At 41.1% G+C, this 12,744-nt stretch overlaps 1 protein-coding gene across 1 annotated transcript in view; it reads left to right on the forward strand.

Moving 5' to 3' along the window:
- The window catches only part of gucy2g (guanylate cyclase 2g), a 72,196-nt gene that overhangs the window by 31,455 nt on the left and 27,997 nt on the right, over nt 1-12,744 (forward strand). Inside the window, exons 13-15 of the mRNA XM_087999262.1 lie at nt 861-944; nt 2,118-2,222; nt 5,262-5,333. Coding sequence (XP_087855388.1) covers nt 861-944; nt 2,118-2,222; nt 5,262-5,333 — 261 coding nt within the window. The remainder of the gene's footprint in view (nt 1-860; nt 945-2,117; nt 2,223-5,261; nt 5,334-12,744) is intronic.

The following is a 12,744-nucleotide window of genomic DNA, read 5'->3' on the forward strand; positions in this document are numbered from 1 at the left end:
TATGTCATGAAAATACTGCTATGTGTTATGGTTCTGCTACTGTGTAACCCTCTCCTTGTTTCCGAAAGTGTCTGATTAAAGGCACTGTAGTGACCGAGTTCATATCAAAACTACTAAATCTGTGAAAAATTCTCAAAAACGTACCACCATGTCCAGAAATCCAAAATAATCTTTCAGAGCGTGGGATGCCATGGAATTCCCCAGGAGAAGATGTACTGGCATGTGGCCTAAGGGAGGTGATGGCCTTGTGGAATTATCGCTGAACCAATAATCTAGAGAACCAGTTAAATTCTGGGGGCCGTAGCAGATGGTGGAATTTGAATTCAATAATGTGGTTGACTCTTAGCTACCCTCTGGGCAATAAATGCTGGCTCATTCATAAATAAAAAGTTATGGCACATTTGGAGGAGCATCCAAAACGCTTTTGGATGAAGTATGATTTTTAAATATTCTGGCCAGACCTCTGGCCAATAAAGACCTCCTCCTGTAATCTTGGAGCATCCTGAAGATAAATTTGTCAAGATGCACAACACCAGTGAGGACAAACATGCAGAGTGGATTTTACAAGCTTAAACACTCAAGCCAGCTTACATATCCAAAGTATAGCAGGGTCCGTCCATTTTCCTGTAGAGACAATTCAGTTAAGAGTGTGTTAGAATCTGTGGCCAGCAACCAGTTTAGTGCCCAACACATTGTCACGTATTAACAAGTCTCCAGTTTTGCAGAATAAATACTGGTTCGTTATTGCAGGAACATTTCATCAGACAAACTACCAAGTCAAATCACAAGTCCGTTGAAAGAAAACTTGTTACAAATAAATTAACTTGACTGCTGTGGTACTCATTGTTTCTGTATGACAGGGAAATTATGTAGCAGTTATGCACCTTGATGAATCGATATCTCCAGATATGAGCAAGCAATCAATACAACAAGAATTGCAGATGGTATGACAAATATGGTTACAGTTTGTGTGCGATTAAATACCTCTTAGGTTAGATTTTAAAACTATTAGTTATATATGTTTTAGAATTTACTTTCTTATTGATTCTTTTTCCACATTCTCTCTGTTCCTTGTACAGGATGCTGACCCTTACTAGGATCCAATTCCTCAGGTCACTGCAGCCCTATGTCCCAGATTGTTGGACATGTACATGTCGAAACAATGAGTACTGCCAACCAATTCTTTCATGCCTGGTCCTGTCCCTCACTGACAACCAAGACATGCATCACCTTATGGTGATTGCTTTGTAATGCTTGGGAGCAGTAACCCTGTCTTAGATTAGATTAGATTACTTACAGTGTGGAAACAGGCCCTTCGGCCCAACAAGTCCACACCGACCCGCCGAAGCGCAACCAACCCATACCCCTACATTTACCCCTTTAACCTAACACTACAGGCAATTTAGCATGGCCAATTCACCTGACCTGCACATCTTTGTGACTGTGGGAGGAAACCGGAGCACCCGGAGGAAACCCACGCAGACACGGGGAGAATGTGCAAACTCCACACAGTCAGTCGCCTGAGGCGGGAATTGAACCCGGGTCTCTGGCGCTGTGAGGCAGCAGTGCTAACCACTGTGCCACCGTGCCGCCCACTCTTTACTCATTCACAGTCTAAGAGCACTGTGGGTGCTATTTGTGACTCTTTTCAATTTCCACTTGTTTAATTCAGCTGACTCAGCAGGAAATAGGGCTCACAGGCATCCCTGATTGGAACCTGTTACACAAGCCCTTTAGTAACTTCACAAATTAAATATTTCTGCAGGACATATACACTGACAATGTTTTGCAAAGGACAGTCTAAGAATCTAAGAAATAGCAGCATGAGTTAAGACAGGTGGCTCCTTGAACCTGCTTGACCAGTCAATAAGATTGTGACTCATCTTCTATATCAATCCAAATTTTCTGTACTATTCCCCCAGTACTTGAGATCCATAATGTCCGAGCTTTACTTTCTTTATTACTGAGACTTTTATATACTATAGGTTAAGGAGCTGGGAGATTAGATTTTCGCAGGTGCAAGTTTAGTGACTCAGATATGTTTATTTGGAAGTCAAATATATACATATATATTCAATTTCAAGATGTGTCTAACTGAATATTAATGTTGATTCTAGATGCGAGAACTAAGACACGAAAATCTAGTAACTTTCTTTGGTATATGTATAGATGCACCACGCTGGTATATCATTTCACAATACTGCAAAAGGGGAAGTTTAAAGGTAAGTTAATTGAAGTAAGTGTGTATATGTAACATGAAATCATTGATTATTTTCAAATGTGTAAAGTATTTATTAAATAGGTACCTGCTCACAGAGATTGAGATCATTCATTCATTTACCTCAGTTGCTTCCTCCCCTTTCTCTTGCCCACTAGAGCAAATGTCCTCTAAATGTTCCCCCATGAAATACTTGTGAACCCACATTTGTCTGCACTTTCTAGACTCATGCTCCCTCTAGTCTTATCTTGTCTATAAGATCGGCCTTTTGGTCTCTTGACACTATTCTCATTGGGCTGCTGACCACCAAACTTCCCATTTTGGTTTCTATGTGCATGGTTCCCTTTCCACATGAAGTGATCTACCCCTTTCATGACTACCATCATCAGCTCCATCTCAAAAAGCCCATTCCATTCACTTTTACCTTGCAAGTTATTACCTCATCTTCATGATTCCATTTGTGTCTATCTGATCAGAGCCAAAGTATATATGAACATAGAACATACAAGTAGGAACAGAAATATATAATTTAGCCCTTTGAGCCCACTCTGCCATTCAGTAAAATCTTGGCTGATATTTTTGTTTTTCAAATCCCACATTGCCATCTACCCTGATTATCACGGATTCCCCTGCCTACAAGAGTCTATCCATCGCTAGCTTTAAAAATGTTCAATGACTCCCCATCCATTGTTTTTTGCAATGTTCCAAAGCTGCACAACCCTCTGAACAAAAAACAAATTCTGTACATCTCTGTCCTGTAAGGTCAATCCCCAATTCTAAAATAGTGCCCCGAAGTGTGGACTGCCCCACAAAAAGAAAACATCCTTCTCACATCCCCTGTGTCAAAACCATTCAGGATCTGATACAGTGCAGTCAAGTGACCCTTCACTCTTTTAAACTCCAGAAGAAACAAAGCTATCCTCATGAGAGAACTCATTCATTCCAGGTATCAACCTAGAAAACCACCTCTGAACTAGCTCCATATCTACATCCTTCAGAAATGGCTTCAACGCTGTTGTCTCTAGATTTGTTCAAGGATGTAAATTTGCAGTATCTCATCTACCTGCTCTTGTATGACAATTTTCAAATTTAAAAGGTTGGCCTCCTATATACTGAAAGGTCCATCACTTTTTTACTCCTCCATTGTTTCTCTAGGTGCTTTATCTGACATTAAGTAATGTCTGTGATGGGATTTTTTCTACTTAAGCATTATGGAGGCTGAAAACTCTGACATTATCTCTCATGACAGATTCTCTTCCTAGCCTTGCCCATTGTCTCAGTCTAAATTACAACCTCTGCATTTTCTTCAATCTTGATCCTCTACCTTATCATATATCCACTGCCATATATATAACACTACTCACCTCCGGCGCTGCAGCAATCTGTCTGCTTTTCTCCCCTCCAGTTCTGAGTATTCCAATGTTATTCTGATTAGCTCCCATTCTCCACCCTCAATACAGATATTTCTAATCAACCTACAACCTACACACCTCTGAGAGCAAATGGGGCTTGAACTCCTGCCTCCTGGCTTAGAGGTAGGGTCAGTACCACTATGCCATAAGAGCACTTGAACATGATTTGGGTCTCTGGATTAATAGTCTAGTGATAATATCACTGAGCCATTGCATCCCCTCCACCCTCTATTCAATACAATTCATCTAATACCATATAACTATATACTAATCTCAATCAATTCCTGCTCAAACAATGCTCTTTCCTTGCTGATATACATTATATCTCAGTATTCCAATACCTACAGTTTATAATGAGACAAAAAACGTTGCAGTTGCTGGAATCCAACATAAACAGGCAGGAGGCTGGAAGAACACAGCAAGCTAAGCAGCATCAGGAGGTGGGTTACACCTGAAAGAAGGGTTACACCTGAAACATTGACTTCTCCATCTCCTGAATCTGCCTGGTTTGCTGTGTTCTGCCAGCCTCCTGCCTGTCTATTTCCAATTTGTAATGTTCACACTTGCGTTTAAATCCATTTGCATCTCCACTCCCGACTACTATAACTTCCTGAGGAACACTCTGCTGCTCTGAGTCTGATCTTTTGTATGCCTGTCTCTCCTTTTGTCCCATTTAGACAGCAGTTGCCTTAACTATTTAGATCCCAGATTCTGGTATTTTCTCTCTAAACCCCTCTGCCTCTCCAGCTCTCTCTCATTTTTTAAGACACTATAAAACTTATTTCTTTCTTAATTTAATCATTCTTATTGTCTCCTTCTCGGTTCACAGTCCATTTTCATTGTTGCCTCCTCTGTTGAGAATTATAGTGATGAAAAGAGAGCACTCTTGGTTTTCTCCCTTGTGTGTCAGCCATAGCTCATTGGTGGCACGCTGAATCACAAGATCCTGGGTTCTCATTCCAGAGCATAAGACATTAGTGTTCACACTCTAGTGCAGTCCTGATGAAGCAATAAATGCTGTCTTTCAAAAATACCACATGGCTTTAGTTCCAAGAAGAGCTGAATGATTATTACTGATATCTTGGCCAATACAGTTCCCAAACTTAACATTTCCCCATCACCAGACAGAGAGAATTAAAACTCACTTTGCATTATCCCTGGTGGTATCTTTTTCTTAAAACACAGTTTTTTAAAAAATTGAAAATGGTATGGTGCTTTCTGTGGTTCAGCTTTCACCGCAGAGCAATTAGAATGTTTATCATTTATTACTTCCTCTTTCAAATGATGGAGATTGTAACATGAGATCCAGATTGTCATCATCTGTAATTGACACAAGTTGCACTTAACAATCACCTTTAACTTTTAAAAACATCTTCAGGCAATTTACATGCAAAACTAAGTTATGAGAAAATATTAAAAATATCTTTCACACTAGAGATGCAAAAAGAGTGATTTTCATTTGAATGGCATCAATGATGAGATGTAAAATTAGGAATTGTAATTTTGAGGGCGTTGCAACTTTCAACATTTGTGATTATTTTCTTTCATTCAAGAAAGCGAATGAAAATATCAGCTCATGCTTATATCAGAAGAAAAACTGTAACTGAATATATTCAATATTCTCTCATTAGGACATCCTGAAAAACACAGATGTTGAACTTGACTGGGTTTTTAAGCTGTCACTTGCTTATGATATAGTAAATGTGAGTACCGGAAGCCAGATTTTACATTTTCCAGGTAATAAAGTACAAATTCATCGTGATATTCAGTATATTAATTTCAGGAATTGAATTTTAAAACAGTCTGATATTCTCATTAAAATCCATGTAAGTTTGAAATACTTTCTGGTTTGATGTTTTAGTGAAAGGTCATTCATGTCTGAGGTATCTGTTATAAAGTTGGTTATCTCTCTTAATGGTTGGTAAATCTGTCTGAATTGATGCATTTAATATGTTTCTTTTGATTAATTCACATGATGACAGTGTAGGCAAGGTCAACATATATTACCCATCATTAACTGCCTTTAAGGAGATGGAGTTGAACTACTTTCATAGTTTGCTGCGGTCCTTGAATTGAAAGAACACTCACCTTAGGGGATCCCAGGATTTTAACTCAGTCGATGACAATGAAGGAATAATGCTTTAATTTCAAGTCAGATTATTCTGTAATATGAAAGGGTGATCATATTCTGAGTTACCCGCTGTTCTTTCTAGTGGTGGGGATTACACAGTTAGAAGGTACTGACCAAGAAACCCTTTCGACTGGTAGTGCATCTTGTAGAAGGTTAACACTACAGCTATGCTACTGCAGACTGCGCATGCTTAAAGTGGTGATGAGGTTGTCAATCAAATTTGTCCTAGGTGGTGTGAATTTTCTAGAGCAAAGCTGGAGTTGCACTCACTAAGGGTGTGAGGAGTATTACATCACACCCCTGACTAATTGTGCCCAGGAGATAGGTATTCAGGTATCAAGAGAAGAGTCACTTGTCACAGAATACCCAGTTTCTGTCTTATTCACATAGCCACTGAATTTAGGTGGTTGTCCCAGGCATGCATCTCATCAATTGCTGCCTGCATAATATTGATGGTGATGGATTTGGTAATGTTAATGCCATTGAATGTCAAAAGAAGTTGGTTAAACTCTCTCTTATGTAAAAACATTATCTGGGGCTGATACGCTATCTTTCCCAGGGTTCCTTGGTTTCCCAGGTTGGCAAGGGCAACCTCCCAGCTCAAGCCTGAGTTAAAATTGCCATCTGGCCTTCATTAGTCCCTGACATGGGTATGTGAACAAGGGGCAGGCCATGACCTTTCAGATCCAGAATGAGTAAGCAACTGGAGCCATTAGAAACTGCCAAGTTTCTACTGCCTTGAAGAACATGTGAGGATGAAATGTCAAGATGCTCTTCACCTGCAAGAAGTCGAATATGATCAGTGTCTCAAAGAGCATTTCCGGATGAAATTCCTACAGCCTAGTTTCACATGTCAATCCCTGGTTAGGATTGTGGGCAGAAGTGAGAGGGAAGGCATTTTGGCCCCACTAAACCAGAAGGCTCTGGGATGGTAGGGCCCATCAGCCTTCATTGATGGTGTTCCTAAGAGAAGATCATTTTGATTTACAAATCTCCAACTATGGCTTAACTAGCCAAGTGTGTATCAGCTGAGAGGACAGAAGATCACAAATAGTACCAACAGTAATGTTAAGAGTAGATGAGGTTCTTCAGTCTGCTCAGTAGCTCATCCAAGAGAAGCACTATCCCAAATTCAGTTGCTACCTGGTGGCATACGGGGCATAAGGGATACAGGGAGAGTGTGGGTAAGTGATGTTGAAATGCCCATCAACCATGATTGAATGGTGGAATGGACTCGATGGGCCAAATGGCCTTACTTCCACTCCTATTTCTTATGGTCTTATATGTTGCATCACGGTGAGATTACCTCTAGAACAAGGGATGGCAGAGACTATGAACAAACCCCACCCACTTAAATGGACTCAACATTCAGGTGGTTCAGCAACATGCACCAAAGTTATGGCAGAATCAGTGATCATGAGCCATCACAATATTGTTCATGCTTATAGTTTTTCTCCTGCAATGTTAAACAGGTGAACTATCTCTTCCATCAGATTTGATAGAGTCCCATAAAGAGTCAATCTTTCTCTTCCTGATGCTGACTGGTCTCTTTTCTTCAAATTTTCATACTTTTGTTTCTGATTTCCAGCATTCAGCAATTTTTCTTTCTTTCTACAAAAATGGCCCATTAATCAAAAAACAGTCTGACTCAAAGCCCATCTTCTGCAATTTATCTGACTCTTGTAATATGATGCTCCACATTTAATGCTCCAGAGATCACTGTTGCTCAAGAGTCAACTATCAGATTATACTGAGAAAGAAATTACTCATAGCTAGAAGCAAATATGTATATGTTATGATACTGAGCCTACACCAGCCTGAATACATTCTACTGTACTTTCCTGGTACATTATGAAGATTGCTGAGGTTTTAAAGAAGTTGATGCTTCACTACTGTATTAAGGATTCACTCGATCTATCCTGTCTATACCTGACATATGCTTCCTTCTTTTTCTTAAACAAACCCTTTAGTCAACATTCCCTACACCTACCAGCCTTTCCTTTCACCCTGACAGGATTTCTCTGGATTCTCGTTATCTATGAACATCTGCCCCCAATCAGCTTTTGAAAGTTCTTGCCTAATACTGTCAAAATTGGCCTCTCTCCAATTAAGAACTTCAACTTTTAGATCTGGTCTATCCTCTTCCATCACTATTTTAAATCTCATAGAATTATGGTCGCTGGTCCCAAAGTGCTCCCCCACTCACACCTCAGTCACATGCCCTGCCTTATTTCCCAAGAGTAGATCAAATTTTGCACCTTCTCTAGTAGGTACATCCACATACTGAATCAGAAGATTTTCTTGTATAAAGGCAGTAGGAGTATACTTAAGAGGGAAATCAGGAGGGAAAAAAGGGGACATGAGATAGCTTTGGCAAATAGAATTAAGGATTTTTACAAATATATTAAGGACAAAAGGGTAACTAGGGAGAGAATAGGGCCCCTCAAAGATCAGCAAGGTGGCCTTTGTGTGGAGCCACAGAAAATGGGGGAGATATTAAACGGGTATTTTGCATCAGTATTTACTATGGAAAAGGATATGGAAGATATAGAATGTAGGGAAACAGATGGTGACACCTTGCAAAATGTCCATATTACAGAGGAGGAAGTGCTGAATGTATTGAAATGCATAAAGGTGGATAAATCCCCAGGACCTGATCAGGTGTACCCTAGAACTCTGTGGGAAGCTAGGGAAGTGATTGCTGGGCCTCTTGCTGAGATATTTATATCATTAATAGTCATAGGTGAGGTGCCGGAAGACTGGAGGTTGGCTAACATGGTGCCACTGTTTAAGAAGGGTGGTAAGGACAAGTCAGGGAACTATAGACCATTGAACCTGATGTCGGTGGTGGGCAAGTTGTTGGAGAGAACCCTGAGGGACCGGATGTACATGTGTTTGGAAAGGCAAGGACTGATTAGAGATAGTCAACATGGCTTTGTGCATGGGAAATCATGCCTCACAAACTTCATTGAGTTTTTTGAAGAAGTAACAAAGAGGATTTATGAGGGCAGAGCAGTAGATGTGATCTATATGGACTTCAGTAAGGCATTCGTCAAGGTTCCCCATGGGAGGGTGATTAGCAAGGTTAGATCTCACGGAACACAGGGAGAACTAGCCATTTGGATACAGAACTGGCTCAAAGGTAGAAGACAGAGGGTGGTGGTGGAGGGTTGTTTTTCAGACTGGAGGCCTGTGACCAGTGGAGTGCCACAAGGATCGGTGCTGGGTCCTCTACTTTTTGCCATTTACATAAATGATTTGGATGTGAGCATAACAGGTACAGTTAGTAAGTTTGCAGATGACACCAAAATTGGAGGTGTAGTGGACAGCGAAGAAGGTTACCTCAGATTACAACAGGATCTTGATCAGATGGGCCAATGGGCTGAGAAGTGGCAGATGGAGTTTAATTCAGATAAATGTGAGGTGCTGCATTTTGGGAAAGCAAATCTTAGCAGGACTTATACACTTAATGGTAAGGTCTTAGGGAGTGTTGTTGAACAAAGAGACCGTGGGAGTGCAGGTTCATAGTTCCTTGAAAGTGGAGTCATAGGTAGATAGGATAGTGAAGAAGGTTTTTTTTGGTATGCTTTCCTTTATTGGTCAGAGTATTGAGTACAGGAGTTGGGAGGTCATGTTGTGGCTGTACAGGTCATTGGTTGGGCCTCTGTTGGAATATTGCGTGCAATTCTGGTCTCCTTCCTATCGGAAAGATGTTGTGAAACTTGAAAGGGTTCAGAAAAGATTTACAAGGATGTTGCCAGGGTTGGAGGATTTCAGTTATGGGGAGAGGCTGAACAGGCCAGGGCTGTTTTCCCTGGAGCGTCGGAGGCTGAGGGTGACCTTATCAAGGTTTACAAAATTATGAGGGGCATGGATAGGATATATAGACAAAGTCTTTTCCCTGGGGTGGGGGAGTCCAGAACTAGAGGGCATAGGTTTAGGGTGAGAGGGGAAAGATATAAAAGAGACCTAAGGGGCAACTTTTTCACACAGAGGGTGGTGCATGTATGGAATGAGCTGCCAGAGGAAGTGATGGAGACTGGTACAATTGCAACATTTAAAAGGCATTTGGATGGGTATATGGATAGGAAGGATTTGGAGGGATATGTGCCGGGTGCTGGCAGGTGGGACTGGATTGGGTTGGGATATCTGGTCGGCATGGATGGGTTGGACCGAAGGGTCTGTGTCCATGCTGTACTTCTCAATGACTCTATGACTCTAATTCAATCTCTGCAAAATTCCTGAATTATTCATTTTGGAGTAAAGAAAAAAATCTGAAAGCAAAGAGATCATGCTGGAACTTAACCAATCATCACCAATCTCTCAAGGGCAACAAAAACTGAAATTGCTGGAGAAACCCAGCAGCATCTGTGGAGAGAGAAAGAGTTAACATTTTAAGGCCACTGGCCTTTCTTTAGAACCAATAGCATCAAGGAAAGTGTAGTTTTTATGTTGTTCACAGGTGATGGAGGTGTATGTTGGGAGGGGATGGAGGTGTATGATGGGGAGGGGATGGAGGTGTATGTTGGGAGGGGATGGAGGTGTATGATGGGGAGGGGATGGAGGTGTATGTTGGGAGGGGATGGAGGTGTATGATGGGGAGGGGATGGAGGTGTATGATGGGGAGGGGATGGAGGTGTATGTTGGGAGGGGATGGAGGTGTATGATGGGGAGGGGATGGAGGTGTATGATGGGGAGGGCAGAAGTGAGCAAACAGGTGAAGATTGAGCACAGAGACAGAGATAGAGAGAGAGACAGAGAGAGAGACAGAGAGAGAGGCAGAGAGAGACAGAAGAGAGAGAGAGACAGAGAGAGAGAGGAAGAAGCAGCCAAAGGGTTTGATGACAGTAAGCCTGGAAAGAAGAGAAGCTAGATCAGTGATAATGGGAACAATGAGGGGCTGAAAATGGGCTGCCTGTGCTGAAAACAATCCATGTCATGACAGGACCCAGGGTGTGGAGGTGGGTAAAAATTCATGGAAGGAGGTGTTCAGACTCTAAAATTGTTGAACTTGATATTAATAAGACCATAACATCATAAGAAATAGGAATAGGCTATTCCATACCTCCAGCCTGCTATGTTATTCAGTAGGATCATGGCTGATCTGATACTCCTCACATCCACTTTCCACATAACCTTTAATTCCCTTATTGATCAAGAATCTATCCATCTCAGCCTTAAATATACACAAGGACTCTGCCCCCACAGCTCTCCTTGGCAAGGCATTCCAAAGACTCACAACCCTCTGAAACAATAAATTATTTTTCATCTCCGTCTTCAATTGGTGCCCCTTTATTCTAATACTATACCCTCTGGTACTAGACTTTCCCATGAGGGGAAGCATTTACCCTCTCAAGCCCCCTAAGAATCCAATATGTTTCAATGAGATCACCTTTGATTGTTCTCAACTCAGGAAGTAGTGTGCCAACCAGTTTAGTCTTTGCTCATAAGATAATCCTTCCACATCAGTGAACATTCTATGAAAGTGAACTGCATCCAATGAAATAGTATTTTTCTTTAAGGGGATCAAACCTGTTCTGAGTACTCCAGATGTGGTCTCACCAGCACCTTGCACAGTTGCAGTAAGACGTCCTGACTCTTATATTCCAACCTAGTTGAAACAAGGGCCAATATTCTTTCAGCCTTCCTGATTATCTGTTGTCCCTGTATGCTAACATTCGGCATTTTGTGTACAAATACCCCCAAGTTCCTTTGTGAAGCTTCCTATAGATTTTCTTCATTTAAATGATATTCCATTCTTTTATTTTTCCTTACAAAAGAACAACTTCAAATTTTTCTGCATTACACTCCATTTGTCAACCGATTACCCATTTATTTAACCTATCAATATCTCTCTGTAAATAGTTTGTATCCCTCTCCCACCTATTTTTGTGTCATTTGCAAATTTGGCTACAATACATTCATTTCCTTCCTCCAAGTCATTAATACACATTGTAAACAGTTGTGGTCCCAGCACTGATCCCTGTGGATCCCCACTAGTCATGGGTCACCAACCTGAAAAATAACCCCTTATTGCCATTCATTGATTCCTGTTCAGTTCCTATCCTCCAACACTGTGGACTCTTATATAATAATGGAACATTTTGTGAGGTACCATGATGAATGCCTTCTCAAAGTGCAAATACAACACATCTATTGGTTCCCCTCCATCTGTTCCGGTTGAGATTTCCTTGAAAAACTCCAATAAATAATAAGCAATAAATATTGAGTCCTGAAGATCGCAGGGTCCCTCAGCAGAAAATGAGATACTGTTCTTCCAGCTTGCACTCAGACTTGCTAGAACACTGCAATAGGCCTGAGACAGAAATATTGACTAGGAGCATGTTGAAGTGACAGGTAACTGGAAGCCCAGGATCATTTTTACAGACAGGATGGAGATGTTCTACATAGTGATCTTCCAGTCTGCATTTCATCTTCCCCAATGTAGAGGAGTCTTGGTGAATGCATGAAGGTGCCATGGGGCATAGAGAATGGAGGAGGAGAGGACCAGTGTGTCCCAGAGGGAATGGTCCCTTTGGAATGCCAACATGAGACAGGAGAGGGAAGTATGTCTGATGGTGGTATAAATGGCCGCTTTTGATCTTACAACAAGTAACAAATACAGATTTGACCAGAGAAACCTACATCCCAAGAAAAACTAAGAGAAAATCACTGATTAGGCCACTCAGATGGTGTATCATGAACAGTTCTCTGTGTTGTGTCAGGGAGGAAGTAAACACTTGAAATTCATTGGAGTTAAGAGGTATGAGAGATGATCTTATTGAATCATAAGATTCTGAGTAAGGTGGATTCTGTGAGGATATTTCCTCTTGTGTAGGTATCTAGAAATAGAGCACAGTTTAAAGATAAGGGGTTTCCCGACCGAAAGTAGTGTTGAAGATGAATTTCCTATGTCAGAGGATTATTAGACTTTTGAATTCTCTTTCACAAAGAACATTGGAGGCTGGTCATTGAATATAATC

The sequence above is a fragment of the Chiloscyllium plagiosum genome, unplaced genomic scaffold (genome assembly GCF_037043375.1).
Source record: "Chiloscyllium plagiosum isolate Xiang-an unplaced genomic scaffold, Cpla_swu_hap1 HiC_scaffold_22, whole genome shotgun sequence".
In the NCBI taxonomy this organism is placed as follows: domain Eukaryota; kingdom Metazoa; phylum Chordata; class Chondrichthyes; order Orectolobiformes; family Hemiscylliidae; genus Chiloscyllium; species Chiloscyllium plagiosum.